This window comes from Thunnus albacares, chromosome 13 (genome assembly GCF_914725855.1).
Source record: "Thunnus albacares chromosome 13, fThuAlb1.1, whole genome shotgun sequence".
In the NCBI taxonomy this organism is placed as follows: Eukaryota; Metazoa; Chordata; class Actinopteri; order Scombriformes; family Scombridae; genus Thunnus; species Thunnus albacares.
Window position 1 is genome coordinate 26,582,430 of NC_058118.1, and position 20,348 is coordinate 26,602,777.

Here is a 20,348-nt window from a genome sequence, read left to right on the forward strand (position 1 = left end):
GGTGATGATGTTTTTGTGTCCCTTCAAAGAGTTCTTTAAACAAGATGTATCATCCATTATCCTGTAATACTTCCTTTGAAAGCTCTGATTTGGACTAATTGGCTGGTAAATATTTGATGTCAAACAGTAGTATTGGTATCTAGTCTACTCATCAGAGAGAGGAACACAACTGAATGATTCTTAGCAGCTCTTTCATCAGAGGACCATCATGTTATATCTCGGCTCGGTTGTTGCTTCATCCAAACAGCCTCCTCTGGACCAGATGAAGGAACTGATAATATAAATTATGGATGATTTTATGGGTGCATATAAAGGATCAATGATGAAATGTTTCATTTCCCACTGATGCTGTCACACTGGTTATATATTCTTCCTTTTTAATCTGCAAATTATGCCTCATTAAAGCTGCGCTATGAATTTAATGTGGAGATACAGCACTCTTATCAGCCTGAATTAAAAAGAGAGATTTTAAACATAGCAAAACAGTCCATCTCCACTAATTGAGACCCTGCAGATTCACCAAATGACATCCTTGTGTCAGACACTTCTTGTCCACAGGAAGTGATTGATTGAAAATTGAGAGTGAATTTCGAGCTGTCTCCTACACCCCACAGAGGGAGCACTACATCCAGAAGAAGTTAGACTCACCAGTCTGAGATTATTGGCCCATCACTTTCCTTTTCTTATCCTTTTCTACTGAGCGTTACAGAGCAGTCAGGGCTGAGTTTCCATGAAGAACACCAGAACAACTAGAATATCTTCAAGTGTTTCTTCTAGATAGTGGCTCCTTTCATGAGTCTTTCCCAAAACCTGTTTCCCTGTGACAGCCAGTGACAGATACATCTTGCTGTACGTATTCCACAAGAGGGAGCAAAAGATTAAATAGCCAGCCAAATCATCGATCATTCCAGTAATCAATCAAGTGTAGCTGATAGTGCACGTCAAATGACAACCGATCTGGCAGATATTCAGCCCAATTCTAACATTAGTCTGAGCCACAGCTCAGTGAATGAATGAGTGTCTGGACCAGCCAAGGACCAGCCCTATAACCACAGTTGTCCCTGAGTGAGTGAGTGATGAAGCTACACCGTTGGTCAGCCGGCTGAGTGTTGGAGTTTCCTCATTGGCCGTTACTCTTTCAGAATGAATTGGTGCAAGATGATGGAAGTGGAGGACAGCAGCGTGGCGCAGAGTGACTGTGTTTCCTGCTTCCAGCTCTGACACTCTCAGCTCTGGTGTTAAATGCAGTGAAATCAGCTAAACTCCTGATTAAACAGATGCGCACCAGTGTTTCTACCGTCTCCCCCTCTTATCGTCCAGTGTGATCGTCTCTCCGGCTGACAGCGCTGTCAGCAGCCGGCAGGAGAGACGCTCCACGGTGCGTTCGGATTTTATAACTGAACTAATACCAGGATGCAAGCTTTTTATTTCTCTGACATTTTCACATCACAAACGATAAACGACAGCATTAAAACACCAGTCTTGCGGGTAAAACATGTGACTCATATAGGCTGTTATATCAGTCTAGCGTGGAGTGGCTAAGCCTCCTGAATTTGCACCCAAGATGCTGTCAAAACTTTAATTTACAATTTCCTCCGCAGCCTTCATGATCATCGACGGGAAAGAGGCAGAAAAAAGGTGCATAGAGGCATGAGGGAGAGCGCACAGTTAAAGCAACCCATATAACCATCACTCTGACAAAACACTCAATGCAGAGTGAAAAACAAGAGACATCCGCAGATTTAATTAGTAATTAAAATAATCTTTCAAATTAAACATCCCAAAACATGGAAAGTATTGTTCTTGCCACTGCATTTATAACCTTTTTTATAACCAAACATTGCTTAACCATGTCATGTGATGCTACTTCAGTACACTTTAACAACAATTATTACTGGGACCACTACAGAAAATTGCAGATGAACATTTAATATCCAGGAAATCACATTATAGACACTGACACTGACTATCTCCGTAACAAATTGGCCGCAGTTTCACACATTGACTATCCACGGTCCAGCCATGTACAAGGTTTTGACCCAGTCTTGTTGTTTCTGTGGTTTTGCCACCTCTGTAGCCTTATTTGCCCCATTTTTTTGTCTTTTCAAATCTGTGGTTATGAATCAATACATAAACTGAAAAGACCAGTTGGGAGACATGAACACATGCTCATCCATTACTGTGATAAATGAGAAAAACACTGAACAATGAAGAAAACACTTCAAATTAACTTCAGCTTCTCATTGCGAATGCTGCTGGTGGACATTTCTTGATGTGACCACCATGGAGGCAGACAGCACACATACTGCCGGAGTGGACTGCAGCCTTAACTGGCCTTCGTATCTGTGTTTCTGCTTCGCTGCGATGTCAGTTACTCATGATGTGATTACTGACATGCTCATTTACATCTTAGATTTGGTTAATCTGATGGAAATATGAACACCTCGGGGGATATGCACGTATAATGTACCGAAATATATGTCAAATAGCCTTTAGAATAACTGATTAACTCTGCTTTACTCTAAATCATCAGAGGGATCTGATCTGATTTCATGCAAATGCATGAACTGGACAAACTGTCCTCAGTGTGACTGATTGTAATTCCCCTATGCATATTAATGAACATAAAGCCATGCACAGCTTGAGTGTGTTTGAGATCATCTAGCTGCAGTACATTTAAGAATAATAATAATTATAATAATAACTTTATTTATATAGCACCTTTCATACAAGAAATTCAGCTCAAAGTGCTTTACAACAAAAGAAATTACATGCACCAAGTGCTTTACATGAAAAGGACATAAAAGAACATAAAAGCATGTAAAACTTGATAAAATGAAACTAAAATACATAGAATGCATACTGGATAATAATCAAAGAATAAAATATAGTAAAAACAAGTTAATAGAATTTTATAAAATACAGTAAAATATAACATTTTAAAAGAGGCGCAGTAGAGCATGAGTGTAAAGCTGACTGAGCATTAAAAAGTGCAGCAGAGGGCAAGTGCAAAGCTATTTAAATGCTCAGGTTAAGAGCTTTCTTTTGAAAATATCTAGAGAGCTGGCTTCCCTGATATCTATGGACAGTGTATTTGATAGTTTGGGGGCGTAATTGACAAAGGCTGCGTCACCGATCTTCTTTCGGCTGTTGCTGGGAACCTCCAATTAACCAGCAGCAAATGATCGCAATGTTCTTGAGGGCAAGTAGCTAACAAGGGATTTGGCGATATAGTTATATAGTTTGTGAAAATAATCCAGGTCTTGAGATGGAAATATACATGACTCATAGATGGGCAAAAAAATTTATTCCACTAGTGTTTCAAGTGCTAATACAACCTTCCTCCTCAGGCTAACTTATCTTTTTATCTGCACTTTGTGTTGCATTCACAGCTAATTGAATGATAATGTGAACCATTTTAGATTATAGGTCTTTATTTGCATACAAGTCTCAGCCAAAGTGAGCCAATAAAGAATTCCGAAATTAAAAGTTGACAAGAAAAATTGCAATGTTTGCTAAATCTTGTTAATCTCACACTGTGGTATCTCACACCAGAGCGTTGAAGGTTTTGTGCCGAGTGAATTGAAAGGTATTATTTCACCATTTCAAATGTAATGGCAGTCTAGTGATATTTAAAGCTGAGTAAAAGAAGGGATAGAATGGATCGATCAGGACACCCTTAGCACTGGAACATTAGTGATGCTGTAAGGACGCTCCATCTCTCTCTCTAAACCCTCTCAACAATTTTTCCTGACCTTTTACTTGAAGAGACGTTTATGCGCTCCTCTTTCTCAAGATCAAATGTCTGCCCTCCTCATAAGATGCTCTCTATATATTTCCCCTTGACTTGGCAGCCAGCTTTTATGTTTGACAGCTTTTGTATGGGCGGCAAGACATGCAGTTAAGTGTTTTATTTAACTATAGAACATGCTGAATACTTTTGCACAACAGCTACATCCAGATCCTTCTAAATTTGAATGCTTAGAATATGCAGCACACATAGTTGTGTTTAAATGGATTACTTGGGTTGAAAGTGTGTCTTGTCTTGCCGCATGACAGAAACACATTATCAGAGATTATATGTTTGCCAGGTTCTGTTTTCCAGATATGTTCAGACCCACTGAATTCAATTCCAGTAAAAGTGTTTTAACTTCCTGCATCGTGAGAATGGTTTTCTGAATTGCCTTCTGAGGAAAAAAAGCTTGTCTTCGAAGTGTTTCAAAGTTAATCTTGTCCTATAACACAAAAAAACTGCTATAAGTGGATTGATTATTACATTTCTCCACTGGGATAAATCAGCAGTATTGTGGTTGGAATCATTAATGTTTGCTCTTATCTAAAGCGTCTGTCTTCGCAGATTGTTATTGGCATAACAGTAGAAGTAGAATAGCACCGCCTCAGCCTCAAAGTGGCCCGATACTTTCATTAATTGACAATGGACAAAGTAATCTGATGAATAGAAAGTGCCCTCAGACTACACACCCACTCAATCCCCCACCACACACACACACACACCCACCCACACACACACACACACACACACATATACACACAGAACAGATGTTTCACGTAATGGGAGCACAACAGGAAGGGAATCCAATTCAATTTGGCCCGAGGTCTAATAGGACATCAAGTGGAAGAGGAAGGCGATAGGGTTTCACACTGGAAACCCATCTGTGTCCATGCTCCCCTTCAAACCCACCTACCCACTGATGTTGTTAGACTGAAATGAGACAAGAGCACCCTGATGCATCGTAGGCTGTAATCACCTTCTCAAATGACATCATAAGGCCTCAAGGTTGAGAGCAAGGGGCAAGGATTTGTTTTGATGGCATTCAATGCATGTATTGTTATTGTACAATTTCATTGCATTTAAAGGGGATTTGGAGAGACTCCTGTGCAGTAGTTAGGAGACCTTCGAGCATAAGATGAAAGAATCGGTGTCAATATTCCTTTACAGTCCTCAGGGTTTCGCCAGAGGCAACAAACCATTGTGCTTGTGGCACAAAAGATTCAATATACTTCTGCAGTATACTTTACTCCAGCAACAGTCTCCTACTGTCAGCCACTGACCGGATGAGGGGGTACACTGTATTTATGGACATTTTGTCAACTGTATGGAAGGGTTTGCATTGTTAGAAAGTTCAAAATGCATGCTAACCCACACAGTAGTATTAGTATAATTAATGTAAGGATGGGACAATAAGTGACAAATCATATTTTTTTGATAAAATACAGTCACAGAATACAGAATATTTTTGTTTGTCGCCATTATCACAGTCACTATAGCCCGACTGATTTGGATTTTTTTTTTTTTAAATATCTGATAATGTTATATCAGCTGATTGTTTTCTTGATCTTGATATGGATCCTTTTGATTAAAATAAAATTGGTAGACACACACTCTTATTGTCAGTTGATAAATCCACTTGTTAGTACTCTCTGTTGGACAAACAATGTAACAGAGACACTGTTTCTACTTCTAACCTAGCTTAGCATTTCCGTCGCGCAATCTTCCTGTTACCTATTGACCAAAATATTCACCGATACCAATATATCTGCAGTTAGTTGTATCAGACAATATATTTGCCATGGCTACTTATTGGTCTAACTCTAACAATAATGGGCATTGGACACAGCACACTTATTGACTACAGGAACATGCTGTTTAATACACATTCATCATGGCAGAAAGTGAAGAAAGCAATATTTTTATCAACAGATGAAAGGAAAATGGAACTTGCTCTCTTCAGAGATGGTGTATGAATATGTGGCCACTTATATAAAAAAAGGTGCTTCTGGAAACCTAGAATTTGTTGAAAGCATTCACATTTACTGTTTTTTTATGTTTGAAAATGCTCAAAAAAGTCACAACCAAAGTCAGTAACATCACACAGTTAAAGGCACATCTCTATGACCACTGCAGTGAAACATTTTTTGATACTGTTTGAGGGAATTTAATCTGTTTGCACTGTACTAACAGGTATAAATGAAACAAGTTACAATCGGTCCTGTGGGAAGAGAGATCTTCTACTATTGAATTTGAGAAATGTCTGTGTATTTTATCAATCATAGGCTTATTGCTTCACATTGCTAAAAATGCAGCGTCTACTGGACACTCCTGCTGTAGCCTGTTGATCTAACAGCTGGATTATATTGCACATCACTGACAATGCAAACAGTCAAACATTATGTGGTTATTGGCTTTCACACACTCAGTTAGTATCAGAGGCAAGCTGTTTGGATTTTACCATGAGTTTCCTGATATGGCCCTACAGCCTCCCTGTGTTTAAATGACCAGATGTAGCAGAGAGAAGCAGTCAACAGCATTAAGTCAGAAGCAAACTGCTTTAAAAACTAAGTTACCATTGAAAACAGTAGCAAGCTGGAAATCATTTTGTTTTGGGCTGTTTGACCAGCAGCAGGTGCTTGTGGAATACATGGAGACACATTCCTTTAAGTCCCTTGCTCACGGCCACCATGACAGTAGCTGCGGAGGCAGGGGAGAGCGTTACACATTCACTTTTAAAAGTCCCAGCAGGTCTGGGGATTCAAGGTTTCTCGGAGCTCTAGGCAACTGCTGCCTCTAGTAATAGAGAGATAGATCGAGCAAAGCAGTGGGTAATGCTGTTCCAATATCTACTTACTTTTTAAACACAGCAATATAATCATATAGAGCTTTAAACAGTGGAGGGAAGAAAACATGCATCTTTAATATCAACATTGACAGGCATAGTAGGTATATATCCCTATATGTGAGGCCCATTTTCTATCCTTTCCTGAGGCTAAGATTGGTTGCACGATCCCATCATTCTGTAATGTAGTCACCTGACTAGTAAAATATACAGTAAGGGTGGGAGAATTGAATGATGGGTCTGCATTTGGACCCAGTAAGATGAAGCATATATGGCTCTGATAGAAGAGCCCTTAAGGAAGTTTGTGTATTGCTATGAATATTTGTTGCTTTACTGTTGATCAAGGCAAGAGCAGCTTTTCTTTCCAAACACACACACACATTCCTGTGAGGTAGAGAACTTTTGGTCGATAAAGACCAGACGACCTCTAAGTTGCTTCTTCTCATCATTATAATTCCTTCAGTCTTCACTATGGCTACGACTGCTCATTTGTAAGTGAGAGATGTTTCCCCGGGCTATGGCTTCATCTTTTGTTGCCCCCACTGTTTGCCATTCAGTTTATGGGGCCCACACACACACACACACACACACATATACACACACACATCCATGGATCCCTCTCTCTTTTATTATGGGAATTCCAGGCACATGTGAGTGGAGCAGGGAGGCAGTCCAGATACCCCTCCCCCTCCGGCCGGCATCCCCTCATTCTCATGGATTTCTCATGGGGCTAAAGCAGACGAAATGGGGGAGGAGGAGGAGGAGGAGGAGGAGGAGGGAAAGAAGGAGAAGGAGGAGGAGAGGGGAAGGAGAGCTAGGCTAATTCATCAATAATCTTTACCTAATCCCTCCCTCTCCCCTTCTGTCGCTCACTCTCTTACTCTCTCTCTCTCTCTCTGCCTGGAGGCATTCAAGCAATACATCCATCCCCCGCCCCAACTCTCTCTCTCACACACACACACACACACACACACACCCAGCCCTTACACACACACTTGCATGCACACACATAAGAGTCTGCCTGAACACGTCCAGAGGGAGAGGATGAATCGAGCTGGAGAGTGTTATTTCTTTCGCCTCCGTGTGTGTGTCGGTGTGTGTGTGGTGTAAGTCGAGTCCTCTGAAGGCTGTGTGTCTTAGCTTTGACCGCGAGCTAAAATGGTGATTATAGACTAGAGACTAGGTGTGGCAAGATGGGGCGGTGTCAAAGGCTTTGTCTATAGTTCCCGTACAGCCCACCAACCGGGAGGAGGCTCTGCCTGTCTATCAGAGTCTGTCCTGGAGCCATGCTCAGTCTGCGATTGAAAGAGCTGCTGCGTGGGGCTGAACTACTCCTAAACCGAGACCTAAGCCACGGGGAATTAGACAAGCACAAGTTCAAGAAGCTCGGTGGAACCTTTGTAGCCAGCAAAAAGAATATGACCAAGTGAAGAACTGCCGGAGCGTATTGCTGTTTTCTTTTTTGACCCTCATTTATTCTTCTTTTGCAACACATGACAAAGATTTTCTTAAGAGAAACCGAAAAAGAATCCAAACTTCTGTGGAGTGCCCACTGAGTAACACAACCTTTTGAAGAGGCTTTTCCTTTTTGGGAATTCAAAAGAGATCCTCATTTTTCAGATTTAAAGGATGCGATTTCAATGATAAAACCATTTGGAATATGGGACTTTTAATCTATGATTTGGACCATGGGGACAGGCAACTATGTTTTTGTACTCAGCTCTGGGTAATTTTGATAAGTATGTCACATTTATTCTGTTTGTTCTATGATGATTTTGCCCTATTTTGATTTCAGTGTAGCTACTTACTTTGTTAAACTATGTTGACTTGTTTTTCCCAACAAGTGCAGTACAGTACATTGAATAACAATGTACACAAATTCAAATACAAACACAAAGATTCCTTTTTCAATTCTGCAACTTTGTTTACGTCTGTGTCCATTGTGATTTTTGTATTTTTTAAAGATTTGAAAGAGTTTTGTGTGTTTACGTGTTCCAGTTCAGATTGGTGAAGAACAAACACTGATTGAATGTGTTGTTATGTCCTACATAAATCATTTGCCACGCACCTTATTAATGTGAACATGTCTCCTTAGAGATAGCATGTGCTCTGGATGCTGGACATGTATTGACCCGTTATCATCTGATTAGTGTATACTGACTTTCTCACATTCGCCTCTCTATGGCCGACTGAGAGGATTAGACCTCTGTGACTTCCTGAATATACCTCATTCATTTTTTCATTTCATTGACCCCTCCTCTTTACCTCTTTTTCTCCACATTGCAACTCTTATTTCTTTTAATTCCTGTCAAAGTTAGTGGTAAAAGTTTAACCTCTCTCTTCTCCTTCCTCTTTTCACAGCTCTTGCAGGTGAAATCTCCCCAACCAGCTCAGATGCCCTCCTCAGTTCCTCAGCAATGATGGCCAGCCCTTCACCACCCAATGTGTACCTACCCGCCAACTTCAAAATGTCCAATGCACAGCTGGCTTTCTTTTTGCGGGAGGCTCAGATCACAGGACAAACAGTTGGCGGCAGCAGTAAGACCAGTCCCAGCACTGGACACCCACTGCAGCGCTCTGAGAGTTTTGTGGTTTTCCAGACAAAAGACCTCCCTGCCATCAACATAAGCTTTGGGCCATTTGCCCGGGACCAGGCCCTGTCCAAGGAGTTGCTCCAGCCAGCTAGTCCACTGGATATTCCCGGCCAGCTGACAGTCAACTGGAAGGTGCGAGCCTTCATTGTCCAGGCACGGGTCTTCTCCAACAACCCTACTGTCCAGGTGTTTTTCTACATCGCTGGTCGCGACTGGGATGACTTCAAGGCTCAGGACAAGCTGCCCTGCGTCCGCCTGCACGCCTTCCGAGATGTCCGTGAAATTAAAACCGCCTGTCGCATGAAAGGCAACCTGGCGCAGTGCTTGGCCCAGCTGGATCTGCCTCCATCCTGGTTTAACACCAACGTGGCTCCTCTGGGTCGCAGGAAAGGCTCCAGTGACGGGCTCTTGGATGGGCTAACCAGTGAGACCCTCCAGGCTGAACTCTACTACACACTCCATGAGCCTAATCTGGAGGGGGAGTGCAGTGAGGGTTCAGGCCACAGGGCTGGTGGTGGTACCAGGGGAGAACCTCTGTCACAGCACCCCCTGCTGCGCATCGGAAGTATCAGTCTGTACCAGGCCAGTCAAGAGCAGCTGCTGGTGGACAAGCAGTTAGACAAGAACATGTTCCTCAGGCTGCCTGAGAAACCCCTTAAACCTGGAGAGACCCTCAAAATCTTCTTGTACTTGATGCCAAACTCCACTGTAGAGCAGTTCACCCTCAAGTAAGTCCTTTAAAGTGTATACTGATGACATTCTCACTGTGGTCTGATTGCTTCCGCATTGATTCTGTTTCCATCCTGAATGTCACATTTAATGTTTATACTCACATATTTATCCTTTAGAGAAAAAGCTGTTTACATGCAAAGCAGAAGTCCATTCTGTGAATTTCCTTTCCTCTATGCAATCATGTACAGAATAATTATTTATGAATAGATTATTTGGCTACCTCCCAGTAGACCCCAGCCAACATAAGTCATATCCTTCCTGTCATAAATTGTAGGCTCCCTGTATAATTATGCTCACATGCAATAGTCTGCAATTTGTCCAAGGTTTAGACTTAAGGCGGTAAGAATACATGTACATAAATCTGAACATATGAAGTCCCCACTGGAGAGGCTATAAGGCATATAGGATTTTCATGTCCAAATAGCCCTCCATTAATGGAACAATTATCACAGCACTGGATGTCTCCATTACAGTCTTCATAATCAGCCTCATTCAAAACAGAGTAATTAGATATAGTTTTTTTTTGTTTTGTTTTTTTTTACATAACCTCAAAATTAATTGCAATGTTTTTGTGATAGTATGAGATCATGGTGCGCATGTAAGTGTGGCCAACATCATGTAATCCCATTCCATGTAATATTTTCTGTCTTGGTCTTTCAAGCATGTGACTTGTAAAGCCATTTATGCTCATTTTAGGTCTAAAGAGCCAAATGAGCATGTAATCACATATTTCATCCTTCTCATTAATTTCTTCTTCACTGAGCCAAGTCATGTGCCAGCAGTAATTACAGTCAGGTAAGATAAAGAGGAGAAGACAGGGTTAAAATGATGCAGCGCTATAGGGTTCACCTTTTGAAGTGGTGGCTTAACATCCAGAAATGTCTTTTTTCTCTCAGGACAGGACTGTATGAATAATTTGCAGTGAACTGCTGCTCAAAGCAGTTTGTGTATAAAAGCACAAGGCCTGCGCTGTTTGACCAGGTAATGGTTGTGGATCACATATTGAAATGCCCTGCTATAGTACCCCATGGTCTTTCAAGCTCATGCAGTATTACTGTAGCAGAGAACAAACTGAATCCACAATGTGGGCAAAAATATGAGCATCATTTATTTTTCATCATTTTTTGCACATATGTTTAACACACGCACACACACACACATATATATATATATATTAATCATACCTATACATACATACTGTGCAAGCCTCCACTTCACAATAATAATAACAGCCTTTATTAAATATTTTGGTTTTATATGAGATTTGCATATTTGAACTGCAGAAAGTTACTGAAATCAATAAAATCTTTTAGCTTAATGATGGATAAATTATCAATAGGCTGAGATTTGTTGAAGTCAAGCGTCTCTTTAATTCAAACAGAACATATGTTACAGACATAGAGAGTCCGCAGAGTCTCCATGGAGAATTCTGAAGAAGAAAATAATTTCACTGGTATATACTGATGACCTTGATACCCTTGGGAGGCACCTATAGTTGTTCACAGATTCATACCAAACCTAGACAAAGCTTTACAGAGCTCTCCCTTCCACATGATATCCATATGATTTTGTCCCACTTTTACCCTCGTGATCCTGCAATCTAATATATGTATATTTAACCATACATGGTAGACAATGTACAGATTTTTTTATCACTTAACATTAAATTCTCCAATAACATTTTGCATTCAGCATAATGAACTGTGAAATAGCATTTAATGAGCATTTCATGCATTATATTGGAGAACTAGAATAAAAGGAATGATTGAATGTAATTATAGGAGTACGGACTTTACCTGCTACTTCCAAGGAGCATGGTGAAGGAAAGTCATCTGAAGAGGTTAAAACTCCAGAAACACTTGTAGTATAAAAATAGAACTTTATTTTGAGACCAACGTGTTTTGGCTTGTGGCCTTCATCGGGGTGATAAAGTGGACAGTGGACTGATGACACAGGCCAAAACTTGTTGGTCTCACAATAAAGTTGTTCTTTAAACTACAAGTGTTGCTTGAGTTTTGACATCTTCTGAATTTAGAATTGTACTCATATTGCCAATGCATTCTAAATATCTTAATTTTATTAGCATATAAATGGCAAAAACCCCTCAAATTAAAATAATAGACCTTAATATGGGTACATGCATGCAGGAAGAATCTGAATCTTCTAAGGTTTTTTAGTTAGATTTATGCGTTTAGGACTAGTTGATACTTAACCATATATATTTGTGTAAAGTAGTTTGATTTGCTGCCATTTTTTATGTTTTAATTAATATATTTGACATTGATTGAATATATCTGTATGCTGGAGTATCTTCAGGGCAGGAATACCCTGCTAGGTGGCCACAAGACAAAAATGAGCCATGCCAATGACTGAGGAAACATGATGTTCAGCTCAGTTCTCCAGTCTCTGCATTTCTTTTCTCACCTCAGTTGTCAACACAATATTCAGGGTTAGAGAATAAAAGATTATTTGCACTCGACAAAGACTGAGGAAGGTGCTTTTTTCTGGTGGTAGGCGTGAAGGCAGCAGGAAAAGAATAGAAACGTGAGGAGCCAAATATAACCAAATATTACCAACTAACACAGGGCCAATGATTAAACACACTGTTAATATCATTGTTGTAATCTTAACAGAATCTCTTACACACTTAAATTTAGAGATATGCAGATTATGAATTAAGCCTCAGTAACTCATTAATCGCCAAAAAAAACAAAACAAAACTGTATAATATCTTCCTGCAGAAATGATGCATTAGCTATAGTTAATCCTCCTACAATAAAACCTTTACAGATTATGAATCAAACACATGAAAAACACCGTGACACCTGTTCACTTTTTGTATTTTTAATGAAAACTGATCAAAAATATGTGTTGGCCTTTGAACAACTCAACAAGTACACAGTTGATTGACATGACATTACTACAGATATAATTATGTGCTATTTTTCCATATGTTGGCAATGGTAAGCTTTTTCAGTCAATGTTTAATATAACATTTATTCCTCAAAGCCCATGATAAAACCCTAACGACAGCTTGTTGATGCATTTGTGAATACAGATTCTATTTATACATCATCTCTGGTTAGGTTTCGTTTTCTACTGTACCTTTTACCACAGCAGTTTACCTAAAAATCACACATTGAACAGTGAAACAGTTTTTGTGTTACCATCTAAAAGATTAGGAAGGAGTTTATTCAATACTTCATGCAATATTTTGTCATCATATCCTTTGTAAAATTACGGTGTCTTACAGAGAGAGCAATTCAAAGGGCAGTGTCAACCTAAAAACTTGATTTTTAACTGTAACAACAAAACTAATCTTTTAATATGAAACATTCATTTGATATGATCTTTTAAAAGCAGAATAAATCCAATCCAACCTTGTACCAAGTTTTCTTGGTATAAGGTACTTCCACATAATTTCATGAATAAACAAGATAAAGCAAACGTCTTGACTGTGGAGTGAGTTATTATTTGCAAATAATAGACATTTGAACGCATTCATCGGAAGAATTCAGTCCTTAACAAAACAACAAAATTATAAAAATATCTTTATTTGTATAGCACATTTCATGCAAAGATGTAGCAGCAAAGAGCTTTACAAAACTAGATCAAAAACAAAGTTTATTTAGCTGAAAAGCTGAACTGAAAGCCATTGGCAACATTTCTCTCCATTGTGTCCACAGCATTAATATGTGAACAAAGTATGCAACACATTCATGGCATCAGTAGGGTCGTTAGGGTTGCTGAAATCTGAAATAAATTTATTAAATAACGCTTTGGAGTTGGGTTTTGTGTATATGCTGTATTCAAAGCTCACTTCTTGTAGTCATACTAGAGTTTTAACCATTCATTATCAGTCCCAACCCCCAGGAATCCCAAGCATTTGTCTTTACGCTGTCAGAGCAACATTTACACTCCCTAAAACTCCCTCTCTGTAAAATGCATGATCTAGTGTCAGTCATAATATTCTGTTCTCATAAAGTCCTAGTCTCTGCCTGACTGTGTTCTTCACTTTTACTGATGTACGCCTTCATCTGAAATCTAGATTACAAAATAGTTTCATTAAATCAGGGAAAAGAGTGTCTGTGGGAGTCTGTCAGTCAGGATGTGGTTCGACAAAGTTGCAGCAAGGCTTTGTAGTACAAGGGGGAGGCTTTGTAATATCCCCTGCCTCTTGAAACATTTAGCTGACCATGTTAGCATCCATGCACCACTGCAGTTCTTAGGCAGACTGACTTTCTGGGCCCCTTGAAGGGATGGAAATGAGGAGTGATAAAACAGGACAGTTAAAAAAGAGATGGGGCAGGGAGAAGAAAGCCCAGTTTTTAAAGATGCATCAGAAGGCCTCTGCTTCCTCCTTTGACTATCCCTTTGCCTCTGTCATTCCTCCCAATTTTGTTCCTTTTTAGTCATCCAGCTTTGAGGATCTTTGACTTGTTATTGCCGATGATGGCATGCCAGGCAGACAGCGTGCAGAATCTGGCCACTTGTGGAATCTGCCCTTTTTTTTCCTGCAGCCACAGCGGCACCGTTAGAAACCTACATTATGTGCACCTGCATGAGTGCATGTCATGCAATAAGTTGGGTAGTAGCGGGGTGTCATACTCGGTTACTATGGCAATACAATAATAATTTGTGTGTCTGTATTTAATGTTATCTAGCATGCTGTGTTTGTCATGGTGTAGACTGATACTGCTATTCTGGATGAGTTTCCTTTGCATTTTAAATGTAATCGTCTGCAGTATTTCCACACATTGTAAATAAATGTTTTTTTTAGCCACCATCACAGATTTATATGCGAACACAACAGTGATTCCATCAAACCTGGTTCATGAAATCCACTCTACCCATCAACATGTAGTTGTTTTGCAGGAAAAGTTTGGCGTTGCAGAGAAAGTGACATGTTTCTTAGTGCATTTACGGTTAGTAAATTACAACTTCAGCAGAAAATTCAGTGTAACATCACTGGATACACTAATTGTGTGATCTCTGGGAAGTCTGGGAAGCCAAAACAAAATGGCATTGATATTCTGAGAGCAAGGCTAACACCAAAATAGCTGGTAAAATATCAAGGATCCCACATTGTACCATTTACACTGTGCTACGATTTTTGGTGGTAAATGGTTTAAAGTCCTGGATAGAATCACGGTCAGTGGTTGAAGTTACTTAGGGAATATTGTCATTATGAAACCAACTTTAGATACTGGTTCACTAGTGGTTTTGTAAAGCTCCACTAGTCAGTATTTTTTTTAGATTAAGAATTGCTGAAATTACTACATATTATACTGGTAGTGATGAACTCACAGAGCAATCTCAGATCCTGTTTTAGCCCATTGTTTTGGTTCTCCAGCCCACAGACGCAGCTCTCACAAGCCTCATTTCCACTGGCAGCAGGTTTCAGCATAAAGATCTGATAAACCCCATTGCAAGTTTCCTGCTCAGTACCATATAGCACACAGATAAGATTAGCGACTAACTGGTGAACATAGTGGAGTCTTTTGTTGTTAAAGAAACATATTTTTCTCAGGAGTTGGTGGAGACCAAACTAGAGCAAAACAGAAGTGAATGTTTAACTTATATTCAATAGGTGTCCAGAAACTCAACCTATGCTAATGTTTTTCGGTGTCTGCTGGATGTGTAAAAAGCCAGGTGTTTGCTAACAAGTTTGTTGTAATAACTTTATAAGGATATCAACAAGTGTGTGTGTGTTTTTTTAGCTTCTGGGGTTTAGTTGCCTCCAACTGATAACAAAAAAAAAACTTTTAATGCTTCATGGAACCGTAAAATGATGGTTGTAGTGTAGAGTTAAATTGGTTGAAAGATGTTTTCACTCCTACAATTCCGTATTCTGGTCTCAGATAGAAACACTGTGACAATGATAAAGAGAAAATATTCAAATCTCACTAAATCTCCAAAACATATCCTCTTATTCTGCTGTCACTCCGAGCTCCTGGGGCTGTCTGTCAGCCTCAAGGACAAGTAAACAATTTCCCCACTAAATACAAAGCTTTCCCCAATAAATTATTCAAATATACTTGCGATTGCTGTACAGTCATTTCTCATCGCTTAGCATCAACTGTATAGATGCATTTACTAAAATCTGTCTCCAAATGCACTCTATACTGTGTAATGAGTCAGTGACTCCCAGTTTACTGTCAAAAGCTTTCTGACTGGCTAGAAGCCCAGCAAGGTTAATGGGAGGAGACCTGCTGTAACTGGTTATAGAAAGTTCTCTGCATAAAGACTGAGTGGCCCAAACTGAGGCTTTTACTGGGAGCTCATACACATACAGTGATACAGTAGTTCATTTTAATGAGCCAAAAACTGCAGTGTCTGCTGCTTTACAATCTGTCAGATCATTAAAAAGTTACTGGGTAAAGCATATGTGTTTGTCATACCATGTGGCACAACATGAGCTTTCACCCCTGTATGGGTTAGCGTGCCATCTGTGAACATCATATTCAGGTTAAAAGTTCATTTTTATTTCAACACACATACAAAGGCAAGCATTAACTATTGTTATTGGTAATTAAATGATAATTATTTCCACTTTACTAGAACTAACCTTGCTTTGCCAAAGAGCTGAAGCTGGTGGGCAGCCAGAAATGTTCTGTTCATTGATTTATTCATATGGAGACTCAGTTGCTGGATATCAGATGTTCATGTTAATAGCTTAACCTGAATAAAACTATAAACATCAGCTAGGTCAATACATGCAAGTAAGTCAATGATGAGTTACCACGGGTTTTGATTTTGGTGATTCATTGACATTTTTGCTGAAGTAAACATGGCCTCATTGAAGTACATACACACACACATGGACTATATTCATATTATGCTCATCTATGTGCATGGTACAAGACTCTTGGAAACAGTGCAGTACTTCAGAGCCCTGGGTACACCATGCAGTATTCAAATGCCCTGGCTCCAAATAAAGGCTTGAGGAGAGAAGGCACAGTGGATGCCAGGGAGAGTGACCCACATTCAGCAGTAGTAGCTTCATCCCCGACAGCTAGATGGTAGCTTGCGCCTCGTAGGGAACACAGCAACTTCTTGACCTCAGCCTCTGCTTCCTGCCAGCTCTGTGGTCTCTCTCTGCTCCGTGTCCCAAGTCTCATTGTTGCTGTCAGTGTCAGTTCGTCTTTTCGCGATGCTTTGATGGGAAATGTCAGCACCTCTCGCCGTGAAGCGCGTACGCATTCAGATCATATGACTCGGGAAGTGATGCCACTGCCACGGGCAGTCTTGTCAGGACACATCGGGTGACACGGAGAACTGCTGTTTATCAGCACTCATCTCCGATAAAAGAGGAGGAGGTCAGGAGAATCTTGCTCACTTCAAAGTGCTTCCACTTTCACAATGACAAAATAAAATGGAGCCTGGCCACATTGGACTGCACCACCACTACTTCCTCTACTGCTTCCTTCCTTTCTTTCTTTCTTTCTTTCTTGCTTTCTCAACTCTGAACAAGTTACTTGAGGTCAAGTAGCAGGGGTGGAAAGTATTTACCATTGTGGATTTTCTCTTAAAGGCCTTTAGCGTAAATCACAGAAGCAAGATACAAATGTATGTGACAAGATTTTAATGAAACGGGCTGTTCTGAGTTCGAGTGAGTTTTTTAATGCTTAAAGAAAAGTTGCCTGTGTCAGCTCTGTATGTCAGGTGAAATGAAGATATTTTTGCAGGTTTATTTTAGTGCTTGGCTACTACTAAAGTAATTCAGCGCTTTTCTAACCTTGAATAGGCAAGCTGAGTAACATTGTGTAGGTTTATCCGCTTGAGAGATTCTTAATTTAAGCCCATATCTATTGAGGGTTTTTTGGTATGCTGAGCATGTCTTTGAGTGTTGGGTTGGTTTTGTATGAATGCATTTTAGTTTCTCCTGAGACAAACAAACAGTGACCCAAGTACAACCAATTAAGTTAGTTAAGTTCAGCTGGGTCAAGTATACAGCTGTAAACCCATTAGGCATTTACACATGCTGTACCTGCATATTCATGTTTTTTTTCCAGTCACTACAGCCTTTTAATATCATTCACATTTGTTAACATAGTCAGCCAGGAGAGCCTATCAGCAGACATATCACATTCTCATCAGGTCACATACATTTGTGCACTTTTACCAAGACCAGGAACTTATACTTCGGCTCTTACTTATTAACCTCTTCAACCTGGCTGGACCCGCAGATGGGCTCATTAAAGAACACATGTGGTGTAGACAAACCATGTTCAGAGCCACAGGGCAATTTTTAATGCTAGTAAAGATCCTAAAGTTTTCAAAGAAACCAAATATCAAGCTACATAATAGGAAAATGTGTAATAATGATGTCTGGAATTTCATAAAAGTGCTGCAGAAGAGAGTATAATCAGGGCTTTTTCCCCCCCATTAACCACTTAATCAAACTTGAATGAACTCGTTTTGACAGCATTAATTGTGCTGGACCTTTGTGATGTGCTCAGGCTTTGTGGGAAAATAATTTCACATACAGTTTTTTTAATCACAGGTCATACGCTTTAAAAGCCGTATGTTTTGGGAGAAAATTGCAGTTTCATCCCTATCATCTAGTCCCACTGCTAACCATCACTGCAAAGGCCTTTTTGTATTCTAAATGGCTTTCAGAAATCCTTTTTAATTAATCAATATAATGTAGAAATACTACCGAGTGCTGTAACTCTCTGCTTGATTCTTTTGCATCTATTTGGTTTTTAAACACTTTCATCCAGAGTTAATCTTGGCAATGAAAGTTCCGCCTCTGCAAAAATGTACAGCATTATTTTGTCCATTCGGTTGCATTTGGTCTAATGAAAGCTGTAGTCTTTGAACCACTGAGGCATGAAAACCGTCATTTCACACTCATTTCATTATATCAACTTCTTTGCTTCAATTTGCTGTACCCTGATAGGGTTTTCTATATATAGTAGCTTATTGATATGCTCAGAAAGGATCCCATGCTTTTGGAAGGAAGTTGTTCAAATATATGTGTCTTGGCAGATGGATAAACACAGACAGACCCAAGGATTTTCAGCACTTTTCCACTTTTTCCAATGCATATTTGAATATCGGCAGATCCTCCTGCAGACTGTGTTGGTTTATGGAGGGAACCCAAGAGACAATTGACAAAAGCTCAGAGCTCCTCATTTCCTTGGTCTGCAAGCTAATCAAACAAAAGGTCTTCAGGTATAAAAATTGCATTTTTCATTCGACTGCACAGGCTTACGTTAACTTTTTTATCTCTGTAAATTCATTTTTATCACTAAATGTGTTTTGTTCTCTTTCTGAACAAATTTCTTTGTTTTCAGCTGGACAGGTTTATGTTCAGTCATAGCCTCCCCAGAAAATGGGTTTGGTTGTGCTGCAGCTGAAGTTGTGAAATATTGTCACAATGTACTGTATTACTGTCTTAAATTGCCCTGATGATGGTGGCAGAGATGATAATGTAGGGAAAATTACGATCCTATGAGACATCTTAATTATAACATGTGACTAGACTCTAGAAGAAAAGGAGCATCTTATATGTGTTGATTGCACCACGAGAACACAGAAAACAAGAACAAACGAAATAACAAATTATCTACACTGACTGTTATATACATGTTTCTTACTATGAATGATATGATAATTTTGGGTCTTTACTTTGCTTTAACAATCAAACCTAATTCATGCCACCTTTGTCTAATATACATTCATTCTGATAACATTTGGCCGTTATCATCATAATAAAATGATCAAGACACAATCTGAAGAAATAGAGGAGCATAGTTACACATTTTTTATTTCGGCTATTTTGACAGATTAAAATTGAAGGTTAATTGAACTTGACCTTCTAAGCAGATCATGATTCAGCCAGGAACAATGTTGTCTCTTAATGATTTAGTAAAATAAGTAGATACAATTGGAGGGTTAGGTTAGGATTGAGGTATTAAATCATCTCTGGAGTGTCAGTGTTGCCAGTATCTCCCCCAAGAGCAACTTGCCCAGAAAGTCATAAGAAAATGTATAAAAACATTGAAGTATCAGCAGAAATTTCTTCACTTGGTTTCATTCAGTAGCCGTGCCTCCACTATTAGAAACTCTCAAAATGAAAAATGGGATTCATGGCGGAGTTGAAGGAGAGATATCACAATATGAATGCTCTTGTCAAGTTTACCAGAAAAGCACATCTGGAGAAACTCTCCATGGGCGTATGAGTCAAAATAAGAACTTAAAAAAATCTAAATGAGCTCTTAATACTCAGAAAGCCACAAATGTCCCTGATTAACAGCAGTTCTGCATGAAGAGTAGACCAAATTACCCCACACGTCTGGGAGAAACTGATTAATTCATCAAGAAGTTTCTGGCTGCTCAATGTGCTGTAATCAGTTATTGAGTTAAAGGAAGTGTTGCT

General features: G+C 39.6%; 1 protein-coding gene across 4 annotated transcripts in view; it reads left to right on the top strand.

The window, feature by feature from the left end:
* The window catches only part of tmem132e (transmembrane protein 132E), a 411,199-nt gene that overhangs the window by 271,437 nt on the left and 119,414 nt on the right, over positions 1–20,348 (top strand). For 3 of the 4 annotated variants that reach the window (XM_044370477.1, XM_044370476.1, XM_044370478.1), the window contains one exon: positions 8,997–9,957. In XM_044370477.1, coding sequence (XP_044226412.1) covers positions 8,997–9,957 — 961 coding nt within the window. Of the gene's footprint in view, positions 1–7,684; positions 8,375–8,996; positions 9,958–20,348 lie in introns of those variants that run through there. The other variant, XM_044370475.1, reaches the window with a different exon arrangement.